Source organism: Ctenopharyngodon idella, chromosome 10 (assembly GCF_019924925.1).
Source record: "Ctenopharyngodon idella isolate HZGC_01 chromosome 10, HZGC01, whole genome shotgun sequence".
Classification (NCBI taxonomy): domain Eukaryota; kingdom Metazoa; phylum Chordata; class Actinopteri; order Cypriniformes; family Xenocyprididae; genus Ctenopharyngodon; species Ctenopharyngodon idella.
The window spans coordinates 20,505,001-20,523,748 of NC_067229.1; the positions used below are offsets into that span (position 1 = coordinate 20,505,001).

General features: G+C 33.1%; 2 protein-coding genes across 3 annotated transcripts; one reads left to right on the forward strand and one right to left on the reverse strand.

Moving 5' to 3' along the window:
- The first annotated feature begins 635 nt into the window (after positions 1 to 635).
- dnajc19 (DnaJ (Hsp40) homolog, subfamily C, member 19) lies at positions 636 to 3,696 on the forward strand. The gene is made up of 6 exons (XM_051909059.1): positions 636 to 784; positions 1,274 to 1,325; positions 1,428 to 1,498; positions 1,594 to 1,673; positions 3,355 to 3,425; positions 3,541 to 3,696. Exons 1-6 carry the CDS (start codon positions 782 to 784, stop codon positions 3,609 to 3,611), a joined length of 348 nt encoding a protein of 115 aa, XP_051765019.1. The 5' UTR covers positions 636 to 781; the 3' UTR covers positions 3,612 to 3,696.
- Positions 3,697 to 4,620: 924 nt separating this feature from the next.
- fxr1 (FMR1 autosomal homolog 1) lies at positions 4,621 to 17,938 on the reverse strand. Of its 2 annotated transcripts, XM_051909056.1 has the most exons (17): positions 17,802 to 17,938; positions 15,648 to 15,700; positions 15,460 to 15,553; positions 15,301 to 15,372; positions 15,064 to 15,212; positions 14,062 to 14,155; positions 13,862 to 13,978; positions 12,771 to 12,941; positions 12,606 to 12,684; positions 12,025 to 12,134; positions 11,844 to 11,930; positions 11,547 to 11,757; positions 9,535 to 9,765; positions 7,750 to 7,950; positions 7,320 to 7,397; positions 6,598 to 6,683; positions 4,621 to 5,617 (listed from the first exon to the last, which is right to left on the reverse strand). In XM_051909056.1, the coding sequence occupies exons 1-17, from the start codon at positions 17,850 to 17,852 to the stop codon at positions 5,471 to 5,473; spliced, it is 2,031 nt and encodes a 676-aa protein (XP_051765016.1). In that variant the 5' UTR covers positions 17,853 to 17,938; the 3' UTR covers positions 4,621 to 5,470. The 2 variants fall into 2 exon arrangements, with proteins under 2 accessions (XP_051765016.1, XP_051765017.1); XM_051909057.1 differs by lacking the exon at positions 7,320 to 7,397.
- Between the last annotated feature and the right edge of the window lie 810 nt (positions 17,939 to 18,748).

Consider the following 18,748-nt stretch of genomic DNA (forward strand, 5'->3'; position numbering starts at 1 on the left):
TGAGTCATGATGACAAAAAAGTCAAAATTGTGAGTCATAATTATGACAAAAATGTCAAAACTATAAATACTTTTTACTGATGTATACAGATGTATTAATACAATTATATTTTTTGTTATTTTTGAATTAAAGAAAAGACAATGCAAATGTATGTGTGTATGTATGTATGTCTTTAGTGAAAATGAGCTTTGCCAATAAGTTTGGCTGTTTGCATCAGTGTAAATAAACACTGCCATAACTAAGTTAAAGGGATTGACATGAGTATTTGAGATGTCTTGTGCCTTAATAAGATTTTGGTTGAAATATGACCAGTGAAATGGGACTCATTCATAAAGTAGTCCTTTGTAAAGTAGTACTCCTGATGATATCAATAACTTTCGTCTGTTTGAAGGCTTTTGCTAGGTTATATAGAAAGTCTTTATTTATAATAGGCTACATTATATTTAGTCTATATATGATATATTTTTATATAAACAGACTTTGTTTCTGTTTTCAAATGGGCAAATTCGTAAAAAATCTCAGCTTGTCATTACTAAATACCATTAGACCGTAGTGGTTACCTTCACATTTCTGCACCATAGGAGCTCACTTGCCTTTGCAACTGACGTTTTACGACGTAAATTCGGCTTTTGCGACGTGCTGGCTCGTTTTGCGGCAGAGGTCGCTGTCTGAAGTTCAGAAGTCACCATAACAGCAACACACATGAGCCTGACATTTAGCAGCCAGTTATGATTAAAGTTATGACTATAGACGCTCACAACACAGGATCTTAGCAGAGAGAATGGTAAGTATTTTCTTCTTCGCTTTAACACAGTCTGGTGTATTTATGGAGCGTTTATTAAGTAACGTTAATTTAATAGAAAATGAAAGGTAGGAGCAGCGCATTGCTAACTGATAGTGACATTCGTTGCTCTTACAGACCGACTGTCTGAGCAAATCATTCATGTTTGTAGTTATATGGGGTAGAATTACATTATAGACCTGTATATTTGTACCTGTAAATATCTGTATAACGTTTATTTAACATGTTATATGTAAAACATTAAACTTTTGCAGCTTGGATAACCGTAGCTGGTGTAATATTGTCTGATACTGTAAATTGGTGTGATATGATTATGATGCATGTAATCAATGTAGTGGATGATATTTAATCTGTAATATAAGGGATGTTTTATGATTGACGTGTCTGATGTGTGGTTGCATTGAATAATGCAAATTGCCTCTCAATTAATGCAAATTGCACAATCAAGGGTTATTGTTTTGTGTATTTTAGGCCAGTACCATGGTGGCCGTGGGCCTTACCCTGGCAGCAGCTGGGTTTGCAGGTAGGATTCCCGCAAAATTTGATAAATTTGCAAAGAAACATTATACATTTCCATCTGTTCATTAATTAAGCCTGATTGTTTTCTGTTGACCCATTTTTACAGGTCGCTATGCAATGCAAGCCATGAAGCATATGGAGCCTCAAGTGAAACAAGCTCTAGAAGCATCCAAATCTGCAAGTTATATTTCTCACATTATGTCTCAGTAAACTCAAACAAATAACTTTTTTTTTTTTTTTTTTTTAACAAACAAATTATATATGTGTGACAGGCTTTTGGTAGTGGATATTACAGAGGTGGTTTTGAACCAAAGATGACCAGGAGAGAAGCTTCCCTTATTCTTGGTGTCAGGTAGTCTATGTTTTTTTATGAACTGTATGATATTCATCAACAAGGAAAATATCATATTATATACTAAAATTGATTGTATTAAGTTTAGATATAGCCTGTATTTACACAAAATAATACAAATATTTAATCATTAAGAACATCGTTCTTATAGTTAACTAGACCCATTAAAAATTGCTACGTGAAATAAACTAAACGTTAATTAAATAAAACATAAAGACATAAAATTTTTAGTTTAACTTTATTTACTAAAAAACTAAAATGAATAAAAACTATATAGACATATTTGATAAACAAAAATGACAAAAATACACAACAAAATTACTAAAACTTTAGAAATTAAAATGAAAACAGAAAATATAAATATTAAAACTGATGTTAATGATAAAAATATCAGTGATACTAACATAACAGATTAAGACATTATAATTACTGTTATATCAGAGTGCTATTTGTCACCTTAAATAGTTAAATTGCATCAACAAATTAAATATCTAAAAATGTTTAAAATATTTTAGTTTTTAATTCCAGTCATTTTTTTTTTTTCAAAAGTAGTATGTTTTCTGCTAACTGCTTTCCACCGTTAAAGAAATAAGAATTAAGGTGAAGAATGAAGTGTGAAACCATCAGGAACCCTGCAGTTCTGGAAAATGGTGGCGCTGAAGACTAAAGGGTTCCTGATGGTTTCACACTTCATTCTAATTTCTTTAGCAGTTAACATGTGTCTTTTCTTCTCCACCTGTTTTTGTCTGACCCTGCTGACCCAATGAGCGTCTTGCTGTCCATTGGTCATGGCTTAACTTTGCAATTTCTAGTATTGCATTAGTATTGCATCCTTCTCATGGGCATTTAATAATTTGACTTTTCAGTCTCAATTAAATCTCTTTTTTGGCTCATTTTGACCTGCCTAATAATTATGCACACCTGAATATGAGGCATTTTTCATTTCTAACCTTCATGAACAATTATATATCACTGAAAAATTATTAGTAGTTATTAAGATTGATGTGGTTTGGAATTAGTAAAATGTGCCTGGAAAAAAAAAAAAAAAAAAAATCAGAAAATCAACTTGCCTAATAATTCTGCACACGGTGTATATATATTTGCATCCAAGTTAATGTTGTTTTTATAAGCGGAAAAAAAAACTGTCTGAAAATGATTCCAACAAGCTGTTGCTCTGTGTCCTTATAGCTGTGGTGTGGATGTTGCTATAGAATTATAACAATTATTATAACTTTAATAGTTATAGCTAAGACCCATTCACACCAAGAACGATAAGGATAACTATAATAAAGTTAACTATATTAGCATCCACATCAACACACAATGCCGTTATTTTATCATAAGCTTGCTACAGTTTTATCATCTGCCTCATTAAATGTTTGCAGTCTTTTAAGTGGGGCTGTCAATGTTTTTATAATTCATCAGCGGAAAAAAAAAAAAAAACATTCGGAAAGTAATTCCAATATTTTTCTGTCATTATCATTATAGTTGTGGTGTGTGATTACTAAAACTAGTTCTTCCTCTCGTCCTTTGTGTTAGCGGGCCTTTAATCTGCTTTCTGAGCCATAAACTTTTGTTAATAAATGTAATTCAAATGATTTTAAAACATCGTGAGATTGAAAGGACCGCACAAAGTTTGAACCATTTGCATTTCTTAAGGTTTTCATTCTCTTTCCATTAGTCCTACCGCTAACAAAAACAAGATCAGAGAGGCACACAGAAAACTGATGATTTTAAACCATCCTGACCGAGGTGAGACTTTCTTCAAGGATTCATATTTTGTTTTAGCTTAATCATAAAATACAAAAGGTGCAAAACTCTGCAGTATTTAAATTCCTCTGAGCTGTCAGTGTCATTTCTTCGGCAGGTGGATCCCCTTATCTGGCAACAAAAATCAACGAGGCTAAAGATTTACTTGATGGACAAAATAAGAAATAGATCAATCATTGAATGTTTGAACGAGCCCTGTCTGATGCACTTGAATTCTTACTTGATCATTAAACACCGTGTCATCTCGATCAGATCTCCTTTTGTATGAAAATTAATATTTTTCATTTGAATTCAGTTCCAATGTGGGCCACTATCATATGTGTATGATGTATGAAGCACAGTACACACCAAGCAGCTTTCTGTTGAACACAGTAAATCCATGTAACCAGCTTGAACCTGTTGTGAAATCATTTAATCTGAATTCAATGTGGACCACTTTCATCAGTGTGAACAGTCAAGTCAAAAAGTCAATTCCCCATCTTTTCTGAAGTTTCAAGGAGCAAATCAACATCTAATTAAGTCAAACGACTACAAGAAGAAAACTGACATTGAAAAATCTATATAATACAGTACAGCACAACCAGTATAGTCCAATTCATGAGCCAATGATTCCTATGAACAAGTTCTTTTAAAAGAATCAGTCAAAAAGACTCTTGAACTGATGAGTTTTCAGTTTGAATGAATCTGTAAATACATATACATACTCAAAACAAAGTAATTGCAGGTAAATGTAATGAATGATAAATATTGCCCAAAATATATATATTTTTAATATTAGGATTAGGCAATTAAGATTATTATGGTGTGGATGTCCTCAATACTGAAAGAATCATCAATTGAATTGCTAAGAAATTGAAAAGGTTCAATGGAATATGTTGCAGAGTGTAGCATTTGAACTAAAGGTACGGTCAGTCATGAAATTTTCACAAAATTTTGCAGACCCATTGTCAATAGTGTAGTGATGTGTGAAGCACAGCTTTCACAGAAGTCACTTTCAAACCAAACAGCTTTCTGCTGGTCAAGGTGGTGAATCCGTGTAACAAGCTTAAACCCGTTGAACCCATTGCTGTGTGGTAAAATCTTTCGCCCTCACAGAAAAATTACCGCACCTTTACACAAAGGTAAGTTAAAATATTCAGGAGCCTTGTTTGGACAGGCAAAGACCAAAACGACGGAATACACCAACTTTAAAAGGTTGGCTGGAAGATCAAATGTTTATTTATGAACTACCTGCATACAAAACATATTGCACATCAAACAACCAGAATGATCTTTAAAAAAAACCCATAAAGACTAACGAACGTAGTTTACAGAACAGAACATCTGGAAATTGATCTTTCAGTAGTCCAAATTTGCAGTTTGCGTGCTAAGAAGTTCGGACAGCTTAGTGTTAAAAACAACTGCCAAGTTAATTTTAAATACTGTACATTTTAAAATAAATAAACCAAAAAAAAAAAAAAAAAGGCTCCTTTAGCAAAACAGTCTCGGTTGCCACCATTACAACCCAACAAGAAAAAGATGAAACCCAAATTTAATCTTTCAGGAAGTGTTTTACATACAGCATTTAAAATGGACAGAGTTAGCACACCAGTTTCCAGACTAACATTATTCCAAAGGTCAAGAAATGACTATTCAGTGCAAAACATCCTTTTTCCCATAACCCCTCGTGAAGAAGTGGTTGCATATTAAAACGTAACAAAAAGCAGCTAAGGATGTCTGGGAGTCTTTCAGACAAGTTGTTTGTTTGTTTGTTTTCTGTTCGTTTTCTCTATAGCCAGCCAACATTATGTTGAAACTACGCTCTGAAGGCACAACATCTGATCAGGAACATAGGTGTGACTTAAGGTTTTTTTTTGTTTGTTTTTTGTCGTCTTTTTTTTTTCCATTGTAATTATCTGTTCCATAGTGAAGGAACTGAAAAGTGCAATCGAGAATGTGGAAGTCCGTACGTCTATCTTTGGCAAGCTTGTACAAGCACTATTGTAAAACTGTAAAGGTTATGAGTTTGGAGAAATAAACCGAACTGATTAGGAGACTCCGTTGACGACGGCTGGCTTGGCTTTGGGCGCCTTCTCGGTGGAAGCTTGTGGCGTCTTGCTCTGATCGTCTGCTTTGGTGGGGCCATTGCTCACAGCTTCAGTAGGGCTGTGCTCCGATATGAACTCCACTTGACCCTGTAGAAGACAGGAAACGGATTTAATCGAAATACAGCATCTTGACCAATCGGTTTCCACAACTTGAAAAGTTGTAGTGATTATTGCACAAGGGTTTTTAAAACTACTTTAAAGCTGTGTAACTAGAAAACATCAACATCAAAACAACATGGGAATTTCTATAGGTTTAATAACATTTTTCATGCCTTTCCAAGATTAGAAATATTTACAGGTTTTCCATGACTGAGGGAAACATGTAAATATAGCCTTAGATTAGAAAAGCATCAACATTATAAAATAATGTAAAATTTTAGGCTACATTATAACTGATAAATGAGTGATATTACTAATCTAAACACTTTTTTTTTTTTTTTTTTTTTTAAATAAGACAAATGGTTTGCATATGCTGCAAGTTCATTCAGGTATCACATTATTTCAGTATAATTGAGATACTATTGGTTTTATTAATATTTTGAATTGGTTTTTATTTTTATATTTTTCATTGTAAGTTCTAGTAATTTTGTAAAAAAAAAAAATACTATATATAGTTATTATATAATTTTTAATCTATTTCAGTTTGTTATTTTAGTGCATTAAGTTAAACTAAATGAAAATGAGAAATTTCATTTTGAATAACTGAAATAAAATAAGTTTTTAATATTGTATTTTATTTTAGTTAAAGTTTATTTTATTTCAAGTTATGGAAATGTTTTGTTTATTCTTAGTGTTAGTTAACTATAATAACCCTGATCACAACATGAAAAATGGATAAATATTCCTTTTGAAATATGCTATAGACAAAAAAAGATGAATAGTAAAATAGTTAAATTGTAAATATTTGCTATAATTTATCGCTTAATAAAACAAATATCCAATATCCAAATTAATAATTATATTAATTAATGTAAAATTAGTAATATGTTATATGCATAATAATGCATTCCTGTTCTCCAATTTAAAGCTAATCACAGCGAGATATGAAAGAAGAAATCTAGAGTCACCATATCCTTTTTGTTCTTCCTCAGGTCTCTTGGGTTTCTCTGTCTGCTTTGAGATTCAGCTCGTGATATGTAGTCAGCCACAGTAACTGAAAAAAAATGTCAATGATTTCATTCGCAAAACATCTTTATTATTCTTAAATAAGGGTAAAACAGCTTTGTATGTGGAACAGGCCTAAAATTAAGTACTGAAAATGTTCCTCTGCTGAAGCTCTCAAATCTCATTTGCCCTTCCAATTAGATGCGGGATTCAAGAAACCTTGAACCTGATCCGATATGTGAGGTGGCAAGTAGATTCGAGAGCTGTGGCAGAGAGGAAGATTCTATTTCACTGTATGTAAATGGGAAGCTTGGACAATCTCCTTTTTGACTGAATCTTCTAGGTTGAGAATGTAAAAGACCTACATGCATTTACATCAACCATGCAAATGAATACCTACAGCTTATAAACCAATGTTATCTGCAATTGTGTAACCAATAAGAATAAATGGATTCAAAAGTTCTAGATAAACATCATTTTTGGATGTTATTTCACGCAAATGTCTATAATGTAACAAATAGCTGATAATAACTTTCCTCAAGAAAAAAAAAAAACTATTGTTGTGATCTGGCATGTTGAATCATGTGGGCTCTAGTTCAATTTAAAGGCCTGATGTTATTCAAGGCATTTAATGCCATGCAGTTTGGATTAACACAAACCCAGTGTTAATTCATACCATCATTACCTGGCTGCCTCTCCTCAGGAGGGCGGAAACGGCGGCGGCGGCTACGATTGCGCCGCTGTGGTTTAGCTTCAGTGTCATCTACAAAAGATCGGTGCAAAACCTGACCTTAAATATTGATAACCGTTTTGAAAGCCATTTGAGAAAGTTGCAGTTTGTGGAATTTGTCTCAGTGTTTTTAATTCCAACTAAATTCCATAAAAAACCTAAAAACCAATGATAATTTTAATTAAATTTAGCAAAAATTAAATTACATTTTAGCAAAAATTGTGCATTATTTAGTGTGTTGCATTTATATTTGTTAATAGCATTTATTTTACACACTATTTAGAGGAAAACATTGGGCAAAATAATCAATAAATAAAATTAAATCAACAGATTAATCGATACTAAAAAGATTGATGCAGTAAATCCTCTGAGGCTGTGTCCTTACCGAGGCCATTCTCGCTGAGGGAGGCGTTGTCGGACTCACTCATGCCATCCATCACTGTGGTGTCTTCATCTGTGCGGCGGCGACGGGAGCGTCTGCGGCGGTTGGTGTTCATCTGGGAGTCACTGGCATCTGTGTCTGCTGTCTGATCAGTCTCAGTGTTGTCCAACAGACTGTATGGGTTTCCATCTGGATCTTTCAGGACTGAAAAAAAAAAAAAAAAAAAAAAAAAAAAAAAACATATATATATATATATATATATATTATTTACTGTGCAATGCAGCATGCATAGCATGTATTTTTGGTAACATTCTATTTTTATTGTTCCTTTTGACCATTCTGTTGACTATAAGTAACTTTGCAACTACATGTCAACTTATTCTAACCCTAACCCTACCAGTCTACTAATACTCTACTAATACTCTAATGAGAGTTAGTAGACATGTAGGTGCAAAGTTACTTAAAGTCAACCAAATCTGTTAAAGGGACCATCAAAATAAAGTGAAACCAGATATTTCTTTTCTTTCTTTTTTTTCCAGTGCTGCTGCCTGTAAAAAAAAAAAATTTTAAAGTAATAGTTTTTTAAATTAGATTTTAAAATACTGATGCTACCAAATGCTAAATTTAAAATATTTTTATATATATATTATATATATATATATATATATATATATATATATATATTTTTTTTTTTTTTTTTTTTTTTTTTTTTTTTAAAGAAAATGGTTTTATTTTATTTTAAGGAAAAAAAAAATGGATACCGTGGTCAAAATTAAGCATTTGTTCCGTTTCGTGGAAATGATTTATTAACTCTTCCCCCGCCTTTGACGGAGGCTTTGTTCTTTATTTTGATATACTGCATGTTCAGATATTCATACAACAAAATTATTCTGGGGGCCATGAACTTATTGTGACAATTATCAAAAACACTCGCACTGGCTGGTAACTTAAAAAAAAAATGCTGTTTTTTAACATTTTAGCTTAGGTACATCGTGGCCATTTTATGGAAGTACTTTTCACTAGATTTTGCTGCCATGTTATTAATTCTGCAGCAAATTCAAACACTTTTTCTCACTGGATCTCCCAGTACTGTGTAATAACAGTGTTGCGTAAACCTGTACTGAGCTCGTGCTGTGCTGTCTATTATTGGTCCGAGCTGATAAGCGGTCCATGTTTCGTATGTGCAACAGAAATGGCAGCTCTTATCAGTTGGGAAATGTGGTGGTCACACTAGAGTGACCTCTAACAAAATTGACTCGCATCAACAAGAAAAAGGTCACAGTCTGGAGCCCTGTTTAACCTTTTTGAATCAAGTATACAATTTTTTGTGTGTGTTCACATAGCAAGTGCCTCAAAAATCACCAAGTGTCATACCATTCGGTTTGACACAGTTTTTTTTTTTAAATTGACCAAAGAGCACCAAGTTTTATGCATCCATTTGATTATCACTATTTTTGATAATAGATTTGTAATAAATCTTAAAACACACAGAATCCAGGGGAATTTAAACAGTCAACAGAGAATTTCTTAAAAAAAATTAATAAATAAACATTTTTCATTGGGTCCTATTATTGCTAAAACTTAAGTAAATTATTAAATTGTGAAAGTTTTATCAAATTAAATGATTAGACATGCTTTTTAATAATTAAAATTTAAATAAACCATTAAAATGGAATAATAAAAAAAAACTGAATTTGGGAAAAAGTAAAATAGTTTTCATAGGGCCCTAAAACGTGTGCTGGTAAATAAAATGTGTTACTGCTAAAGTATGGAAGGGATCCAGTATACCTGAGCTAATGGAGTTGGACGCCCCTCGTCCTGAGCCACGGCCTCTGCCGCCAGGTCCGCCAGGTCCTCCACGTCCTCGGCCCCGGCCCTCTCCCTGTCCCTGTCTCCTCCTGCTGTCTCTCTGCTGTCTGAGGTTGCGCTCGGGCTCCTCTCCTGCCAGGGACCAGTCGCTCAGCTCTTCCTTGCGCTCAGAGTCTGTCTCGGAAGCGTACGAGTGCTCAGAGTTAGTGCCTGTAAGTGATGAAAAATGTGAAAGTTTAACTTTGCAGATTTTCAACCCGCTTTTTATTGTTACAATGTCGGTAATGTATGTAAAATGAACAATGTTTACTCTGTGTTACCTGGAACAAGAAATTCACATTTATTTGTCAGCAAAAGTCCACTAGATGACGCAAAACACTTTTGACAGCTCCAGGGCTTTCGTGAAAACTACAGATTACACTTGTGCATTTTTGTTTCCCAAACCACGACAGCTGGATCAAGAGGTTATAACAGAACAGTTATTGTAGGGCTGGGTATTGACTCAGATTTCATGATTCGATTCAATTTTGAAGTTAATACTTTACAATCCTGTAATTATATTTCTACTAATATTAGCACTTTTTCTATTTCTATTCTCTCTCTATTTATTAAAAAAAATCCTTGCTACGAGCATTTTGTTGGAATAACTGGCACTTGACATGGCACTTGCATACTGTTGCACTCATGTTGATTTGATTGTTACTATTGTTCTTATTTGTAAGTCGCTTTGGAGAAAAGCATCTGCTAAATGATTAAATGTAAAAATGTACTCCAATTCATGTTTTTTAAATAAAAAACATTTAAATGGCGGCTGTCATAAAAACTTGACAGATTTATTCAAACATGCATAAAATATTGAACAACATTAAAAATTATAATGAATATGTAATATGGTGCATATATTTAGCAAAATGCTCCTCTCTAGATTTCATTTTTCAAGCTGACTAACAAGTTTATGGTCACTGAATATGGTTTTCCTGAGGTAAATGTGACATATTGTAAGCTGTTTTATCGACATGTTTCAGCGGTTGAAACACTGATTGAGCGATTACATGAGACATGATATGGATTTCGGTAAGTTGTATCTTTTAACATACCTTCAGATGTTCATTCTTATGTGTTTCACGCGGTAACTAGTATTACAGCGGAGGAGATGATCAGTTCATGTGCGCTGTCACGCCACGTTAAACAGCACTAAAAAAGTATTTATTTTTTTAATTTAATAATAAAATGGACAGATTTTGAAATCTGAGACTTTGTTTCATATCAAAAATAACAATGCACAAAGCTTATTGCGATTTATTGGAATTTATTTGGTCTAAAACACTGTTCGTGGTCATCCAGTTTGAAATGTTGACTACAAACACAGAAGTTTTTCCAGTTTTTTGTCGTGGCATTCTGTCAATATATCTATGATTCTTTGCAGGCATTAGCGGCTGCCTACAACGCACTGGATCCTTCACTGAAAATTGAAAGTAACTCACTCCCGCTAAACGTTCACTCTTTGAATTCTTGCACCCAGGAACAATACAAGTCGACACCATTATGACTAATAGTTTGCTAAGCAGTACTTCCTACTAAATCAAGGCAGTATTTGACTCTGATAAGTGTATCCATAGCAGACTAGTGTGAGTAGCCTTGGACGGCAATTTTCCCAGTGCATTATAAGGTTTCCTACCTATTTGGCAAAAAGGAAGACAACAGCCTTTTTGTCTGCGTTTTCTCTAGTCATGTAGCAGCGATTTCATATATATATATATATATATATATATATATATATATATATATATTTTTTTTTTTTTTTTTTTTTTTTTTTTTTTTTTTTTTCCCCTCGCCTTTCTACTGCATAGGCAGCCAAGTTTTATTGAAAGCCCATTTTGCCAGTGTACCCCTTTATTTTTTTTTATGAAATATTTAATTTATTTCAAATTTGGAGTGAAATATGAGCCGTTTTTTGAAAGATTTAAAAGATTTTAAAACAAAAGCCCTACCGTAGCCAGACGTGTATCCGGGACCCCGGCGGCCACGGCCCCTGCCGGAGTAGGAGCGATTGACATGGAGGGTGGTGTTAGATGTGCTCTCTTCAGTGGCGTAGCCCTTGTCCTTATCGGCGGGTCGGTTTGGGGCAGGCCTGTAACCCATCCCAATCTGACGCAGCTGCTCGTCAATCTGCAGCCGCTCCAGTCGCAGCTGTTCGACCTCCTGCACATCACAAACAAGCGTTTGAGTTTCTCAAATATCGCCGGCCATTTGTCACCACAGCTGCTGTATTTATCTCTAATACTCACATTTAGGTAAGCAATATGGTATTCCAGTAGGACCTGCACATTGCTGATACTCTCCTTCGTTCCAACAAATGTAAATGGCACCATTCCCTATTTAAAAAAAAAATAATAATAAAAATGCATTATCGTATGCGTGTATACATTGATCTGGCTTGCTTGTTTGTGCTTCTCTCAGTTGTCTTACTTCCTGTCGGGGGAGTTTGTTGTCATTGTCGCCTTCGATGCGCACTCTCACCACACCGGATTTATCAACAATCTCCTGGATGACCTTGCCATTTTTTCCAATAACCTTCCCTACAAAGGGAAGACTCGTATGAAAATTATGTCAACACACAGTTTTGATGGTTAAAGTCAAAATTATGTTAAAAATTTACCCTATGGATGGTTAAAGTCAAAATTACATTAAACTGAGTGACTTCTCTCACAAAACATTTGCGTTTGCTTCTTAAACTACTGCATTGTTTGCGGTAATTGAAGTGCAGTTGAAATAAAATGTAAATATTAGATTAAAAACTGAAGTAAATAACTATGTTGAAGTACTAAAATTATTCATTTAAATAACAATAAAGCATATAAAATTACTAAAACAAACTAAAATTAAAACAAACACTGAAAATATAAAAAAATAAATAAAACCTAATTCAATCTATTAATAAATACTAAATAGTATATAAATAATACTAAAATTACATATTTGCACTCTGAAATATTTCACATTGACTTTAAGCTTTATACAAACTGTTTCTAAAAGACAAACATGCATACCAACAAGATTACGAGGAATCTGCACCGAATCTTCCAGAAACTCTAGATAATTTCTTGCTTTCTGAACCGCCTCTGCACTCTGTAAAGAAACATTTAAAAATGCATTGTATCCATTACAAAGAACCTGTTTGATTAAATGACACCATGGACAGAAAGCGGACGCACCTCTCCGTAAATCCTGAAGGTTCTAGTCTCCTCGTCTAGTTCAATAGCAGTCACTCCCGGAACCTTTCTGGCTTGCTGAATGTTACTGCCGTGGCTTCCGATGGCGAGACCCATGAGATCTTCTCTCACAGTGAACTCCTCTTGAAATGCTGAGGCCAACTGCTTTGTACTCTACATGTACACAGACATGCTCATGTTCACTGGGGCTTTTCACATTTGAAATTGTAAACTGAAGTTTATTTACAACTTTTTGAGTTACACACTGTAGGGTTATTGTCATTAACTAAAACAAAACTATTTTCATTGCTTATAATATATATATATATATATATATATATATATATTTCAGCTGCCCTAAACATTTCTTTTTCGTTTAAGTTTAACTTTCGTTTAGTACTAACATAACTTTTTGAATATTGTATGATAACTACAGGGTTATTATTGTTAACTAAAACGAACCATAAAAACTATTTTTGTTACTTGAAATGAAATAAATATAAAAATAAGAACATTTAACTTATTTTATTTCAACTGCCAAAGCAAAATTTCTCATTTTCGTTTAATTTAAATTCAAGATTAACTTTCATTTAGTACTAACATAACAATTGAGTTGCATACTGCATGGTTATTATTGTTAACTAAAACTAGAACAAACCATAAACTATTTTTGTTACCTGAAATAAAATAAAATAAAATCTAAAAACAAAACAAAAAAAAAAAAACCTTGAACTTAAACCATTTTAGCTGCCAAAGCCACATTTTTCATTTTCACTCAGTTTAACTGTTTTGTTTAGTACCAAGATAACTAAAACTAATAAATATAAAATAGACATATTTAAAACAAAAATATAATAAAAACGACAAACACACAAAACAAAACTTAATTTTAAATAAACAGAAAATATAAAAATAATCTTCTCATTCAAAATATTAACAAAAACTACAGTAGTATGTCAATGACACTAAAATAACACTGGTACACTGTTTATTCATATATTTTGGATTGAAACAGAGTTAAGAGCAGTGTGAAAAGCCCCACATTAATAATCACGAAAAATAGATTGTGGCAGTTGACACGAGAGCTGATGTACCTCTAAATGTTTTGTGGCCTCCTCGTTCCTGGACATGAGCATAAGTTTTGTGCGGATGCTCCGTAAATGCATGTCACTCAGCAGGGAGACGCGCTTGACGGTGGCTTCATTCATGGACTAGTGGTGTTCAGAGAATGCAGATTAAGCGTTTGTCATAATCAAACCTACTTACACAAGTGTCATGGTTAATTGGGACTCACCAGTACAATCAGTTCACTTTGCTCTGGGCTGTAAACAATCCGAATGGCTCCAACCGCCTTTTTGAAATCCTTGTGGGCAAGTTCGTTCTCACATCTAACATGAGCAAATAAGAAATTAGTTCATGGTTTTAACCAATATTGTTGCATTAGCACAGATGAATTATAATTATATGTGCAGGTCACATTTTGCCCCAAAATCAAAAAGAAAAATATAAAGACTAAAGGCTTAAAGAAAGACTTAACACTATTTTGTCAATATAATTATTAAGATAAACACATTTCACACCCAAATTGTCAATCTATATTTTTTTAAAATTCTCATTACTGTAATGCATCAAAATGGTTTTGTTTTGTTTTTTGGAATTCTCATTCTCGGCGGTGATCCTATGAAAGCTTGTTTCCATCATGGTATAAAAAGTAAAAACATAATTTATCTAGACTTTATATCTCACATTTGCAACTTTGCAATTCTGATATTTTTTTCCAGAATTGCAAGAAAAGTCAGAGTTATGAGATATAAACTAGCAATTGCAAGAAAGAAAAACAGAATTGCAAGTTTTTATCTTGCAATTTTGACTTAACTTGCAGTTGCTATTTTCTCTCTAACATTTCTGTGAAAAAAGTCAGATTTGTCAGATTACCTTTTTTATTTTTTTTATTCCATTGGGAAAAGAAGCTTCCATAGTGATCCTCATTACTGCAATACAGTAATTTAAGTTGTACTTTAAGTTATATTTTGGGCCTTTTTGCCTTCATTAGACAGGATTCCAAGAGAAGCAACAGGAAACAATGGGAGAGGATCAGAAAAAAAATGTTGCTGCCCATAAGGCTGTCATTTACAGCCTTTTTTTAAATGGATGTGAATGGGAAATATGTTACAAAAACATCACAAAATTTACTAAAAATATTAACTACAAAATGTTGGTGTATTAATTATTACTGTATACTACATATTAGAATAACAGTAATGGTTATGTCTAAACTATTGAGGCCAGTACTCACGCTGCACTGAGATCATCTGGGACAGGAACAGTACACTTAAAGAATGTGTTCTTTGTCACAGCTTTATTGCGGTTGACTGGGCGGAGACGTTCAAATGTTACTATTTCGTTGTAGGTTGCGTCACATGCGGCGTACTCAATAACATAAAACTGCAGGAAACAAAAGTGAAAGTGAACTAGGAGATCTTCAGTGGAAACAGAAAGTTTACTGAGCCAGCATGATGCGTGTCATACTCACATCTCCTTTCATCATGCGCACTTTAGCTAGCCACCAGCCGCAGGGCTCTTGCTCATTTGCTCTGGAATAAATCTGAACAGCAAAAGCCACTTGTTAAGAGTTTTATGGTGCTTCTTGTTGTGAAAGACAGTAGAATACTAATAATAAACATTTACTCACCTCCACTTCTTCTCCTTCAGTGATTTCCTTTTTGCCATCAGCAGGAGGTGGTAATCGCACATCACTGAAGGGGACTTGTCTTTCAGGTTGCCAGCTGAGAAAATCATTTTCATATAATGATGCTCATCTGCCAATGCTCATTTCATAAGCAATATTTTCATAATTGTGAACTATTAGCTTTTACTCACTTATTTTCAAACGAAATGGAGAGAGAGTCGTCATGAACATCTTTGACAAAGCCCTAGAATAATAAGATTTAGTGTTTATTAAAATAAATGTAAACAAGAAAAACATTTATGAATAGAATTCATTGTGTTGTGAAAGTTTGTGCTGTACAAAACAGGGTTTATATATATATATATATATATATATTATATATATATATATATATATATATATATATATATATATATATATATATAAATAACTACTGGAAATAAATACAAAAACTTAAACTGAGCTTTAACTCTGTCAAGCCAACATAATAAAAGTAAATTAAACCTAACTGAAATACTAAAACATTTTCTTTTTGAATATCCTGTTGTACTCAGTGTTATGGTATTATTAGTAACTAAAAATATTAAAATAGCTTTCTGTAATTGAAATAATGCTGAAATAAAATGAATAAATATTAGATGACAAACTTAAATGAAAATTTAAAATGGTGTCTAAGTCAAAGTACTAAAATTAAAGCTAGATAGAAATATATTTAATAATAATAATAAAAACAAAAAATTACTAAAACTCAAAATGAAACGAAAATATAAAAAATAAAACCAATTTGAAACATCAATAAAAACCAAAATAGTATATAAATAATACTAAAATAACACTTGCCTAAAAGTTATACCATAAAAGGAATAAGAACAACAGAATAAATGTAAGAAATAAACAATTTATATATGAAATACAAACAATTTAAAAGACAATCTAAATAAAATACTTTCTAATTGTGTTTTCCCAGCTGAATTCACACAGAAAAATAATATAGTATGACCAGTGTAGTTCGACATAAGAATTACACTTTTTTAAAGAATCAGTCTAACTTATAATAACTTATGATTACTTGGAAGAGCTTGATTATATGAAGTTTGGTTACACATTCACAGTGCTTTTTGTTTTAATAAATAGTACTTTGATGAATAGTAACATTAAAATGTGTTATAAAAAAAGAGGTATTGTTTTGTTTAATATAGGTAGGACTAATTATAAGGTGTGATCAATCAAATATAAAATGAAATTGATATTATATTAAAACAAAGTGATACTTCATTACTTAAGATCAGCTGACTAGTCAGCACTGCCTCTCAATGGCAACTGACTCCAAAATGGAAGTTGGTATCTCTTAAGCCTCATCTCAAAATAGACTGGTGCTAAAATATCTGCTGTGCTGGATGACAGCTGCAGATGGAAAGTGAACAGCTGACATGCATTGAGATAAGCATGGAGCAAATTGACAAGCACAGAATAACTGAAGGATGAGACAGAATAATAGCTTCAACTAGACTTAATATATACTTTAAGTAGAAAGCAATAACATAGTAAGCATACTAACTTTTAATAGGACTGCACAAAGACGACTCAAATCAATATAGAGATTTCTTTGAAATTTCTTGACACAGCCGAATCATCTGGTCGAAGGACACAAGTTGCTTTTATGATCTGATCATGTCTGACCACACCTTAAATTATGAATACGAGCTTCCTGGCATCTTTTTAGCTTAACTACACGTATATATGAGAAACTTAATTAAACTTGTTCGAATAAACAGTTTCATTTGCATTATAAATGTATCAGGAAGGTTATTGGGTAGCGTGCTTCAACACAATAATGGTAAAGCTAACGAGCATGACCAACAGCAGGTTTGATTAACAACAATGACCAATTACTGACTTTTATATTAGTATTTAGATAGAATTACTATTTATCTAAGCATTTGTTATGGTTCTATTCATATTAATCGTTAAAAGACGACATAATCGAACGCCTAGACTGAATAATGTTCAATAACAGTTAGCAGATAAACAAAGTGAAACCAAAAGTCAGTTATTTGAACCTTAAAACTCTGTTTCTCCTAATGAAGAATCTTTTGTACATGTAGTCGAGGTCAAATAAAACTTACCATTATATGGTGTCATGTTTTTATTATTTAAATATCCTTGCGCAGCTGCTAACCGGCTAACGGCTAACAGACACTGAGAACAGTACTATTTATACGCGTTAAAAGTACATGATACAGTTCGTTTTCCAATATTTTCTTGAAGGTTTTACCATCCACACTGTCTTAACCGACAAATACGTGTGTGCCGTAAAAGAAAATCAAGTAAAATAATGTATTTACCTTATAATAAGCTCCATTGGAGCCACGGACCTCCACCGTCAATTCCTCCATGTTGAGCGCGAAGAGGATGCTGGGTAAAGTTCTCGAACTCTACAGGGCTCAGCAGTGAACCCTGAGGAACTCCTTCATACTACATACAGTTCTTCAACCAGAGATAATGAAGTATAAAACTACATATGACAATTCTTTTTTTTTTTTTTTTTTTATGGAATATTGAAGAATTTATTATAAATGCTTTATCCATGCACATCATTTTTTAAAGACATGTGTTCTCGTAATCTTGAATCAAAATAATATCCATCTCTTCTCTGATGTGTTTACTGCCACAAGGGTGGGACAACCTGTCACTCACATGATATCGACCAATAGCAAACCACAACCATCCAATAAATTCCCCATGGACAAAATCAAGTCCTGTGCTCCTTTTTTTCTTTTTCTTTTTTTTTTTTTTTCTTTCCTTGGCTGAGAAGCCATTTCACTCGGATACATAGTTGCCGTTTTATATTCTGCCAGTGGTGGCTACGATCCATTATTGTCGTGAGTCACTCACTGATATACCTGATGATGCCATTTATCATTGTGCAAAAAAAAAAAAAAAAAAAAAAAACCTTTGTGTCAGGTTATGTTTTTTGTTGTTGCTGTTGTTGTTGTTTTCTTATAACATTAGAATTGTGAGTATAGAGTACCTCAGAGATGACGTGTTTTTGTATTCAAAACCCGGAAGCGAGTTAGCATTTTAGCACTTCCGGTTCCATCGCCTTAAAGTCTATGGGTTTTTTAAATTGGTTTTTGCTAAATCACCTGAAATAAGATCTGTGGTTAACAAAAGCCTCTAAATATTTTGATCTATGACATAAAACACACCAGTTATAACCCGCTTGTGATTTTTTAAACCTTTATTGTGTCTTAAAAACGGCAGTTGCTAACAAGTTGCTAAAAGGCACTAC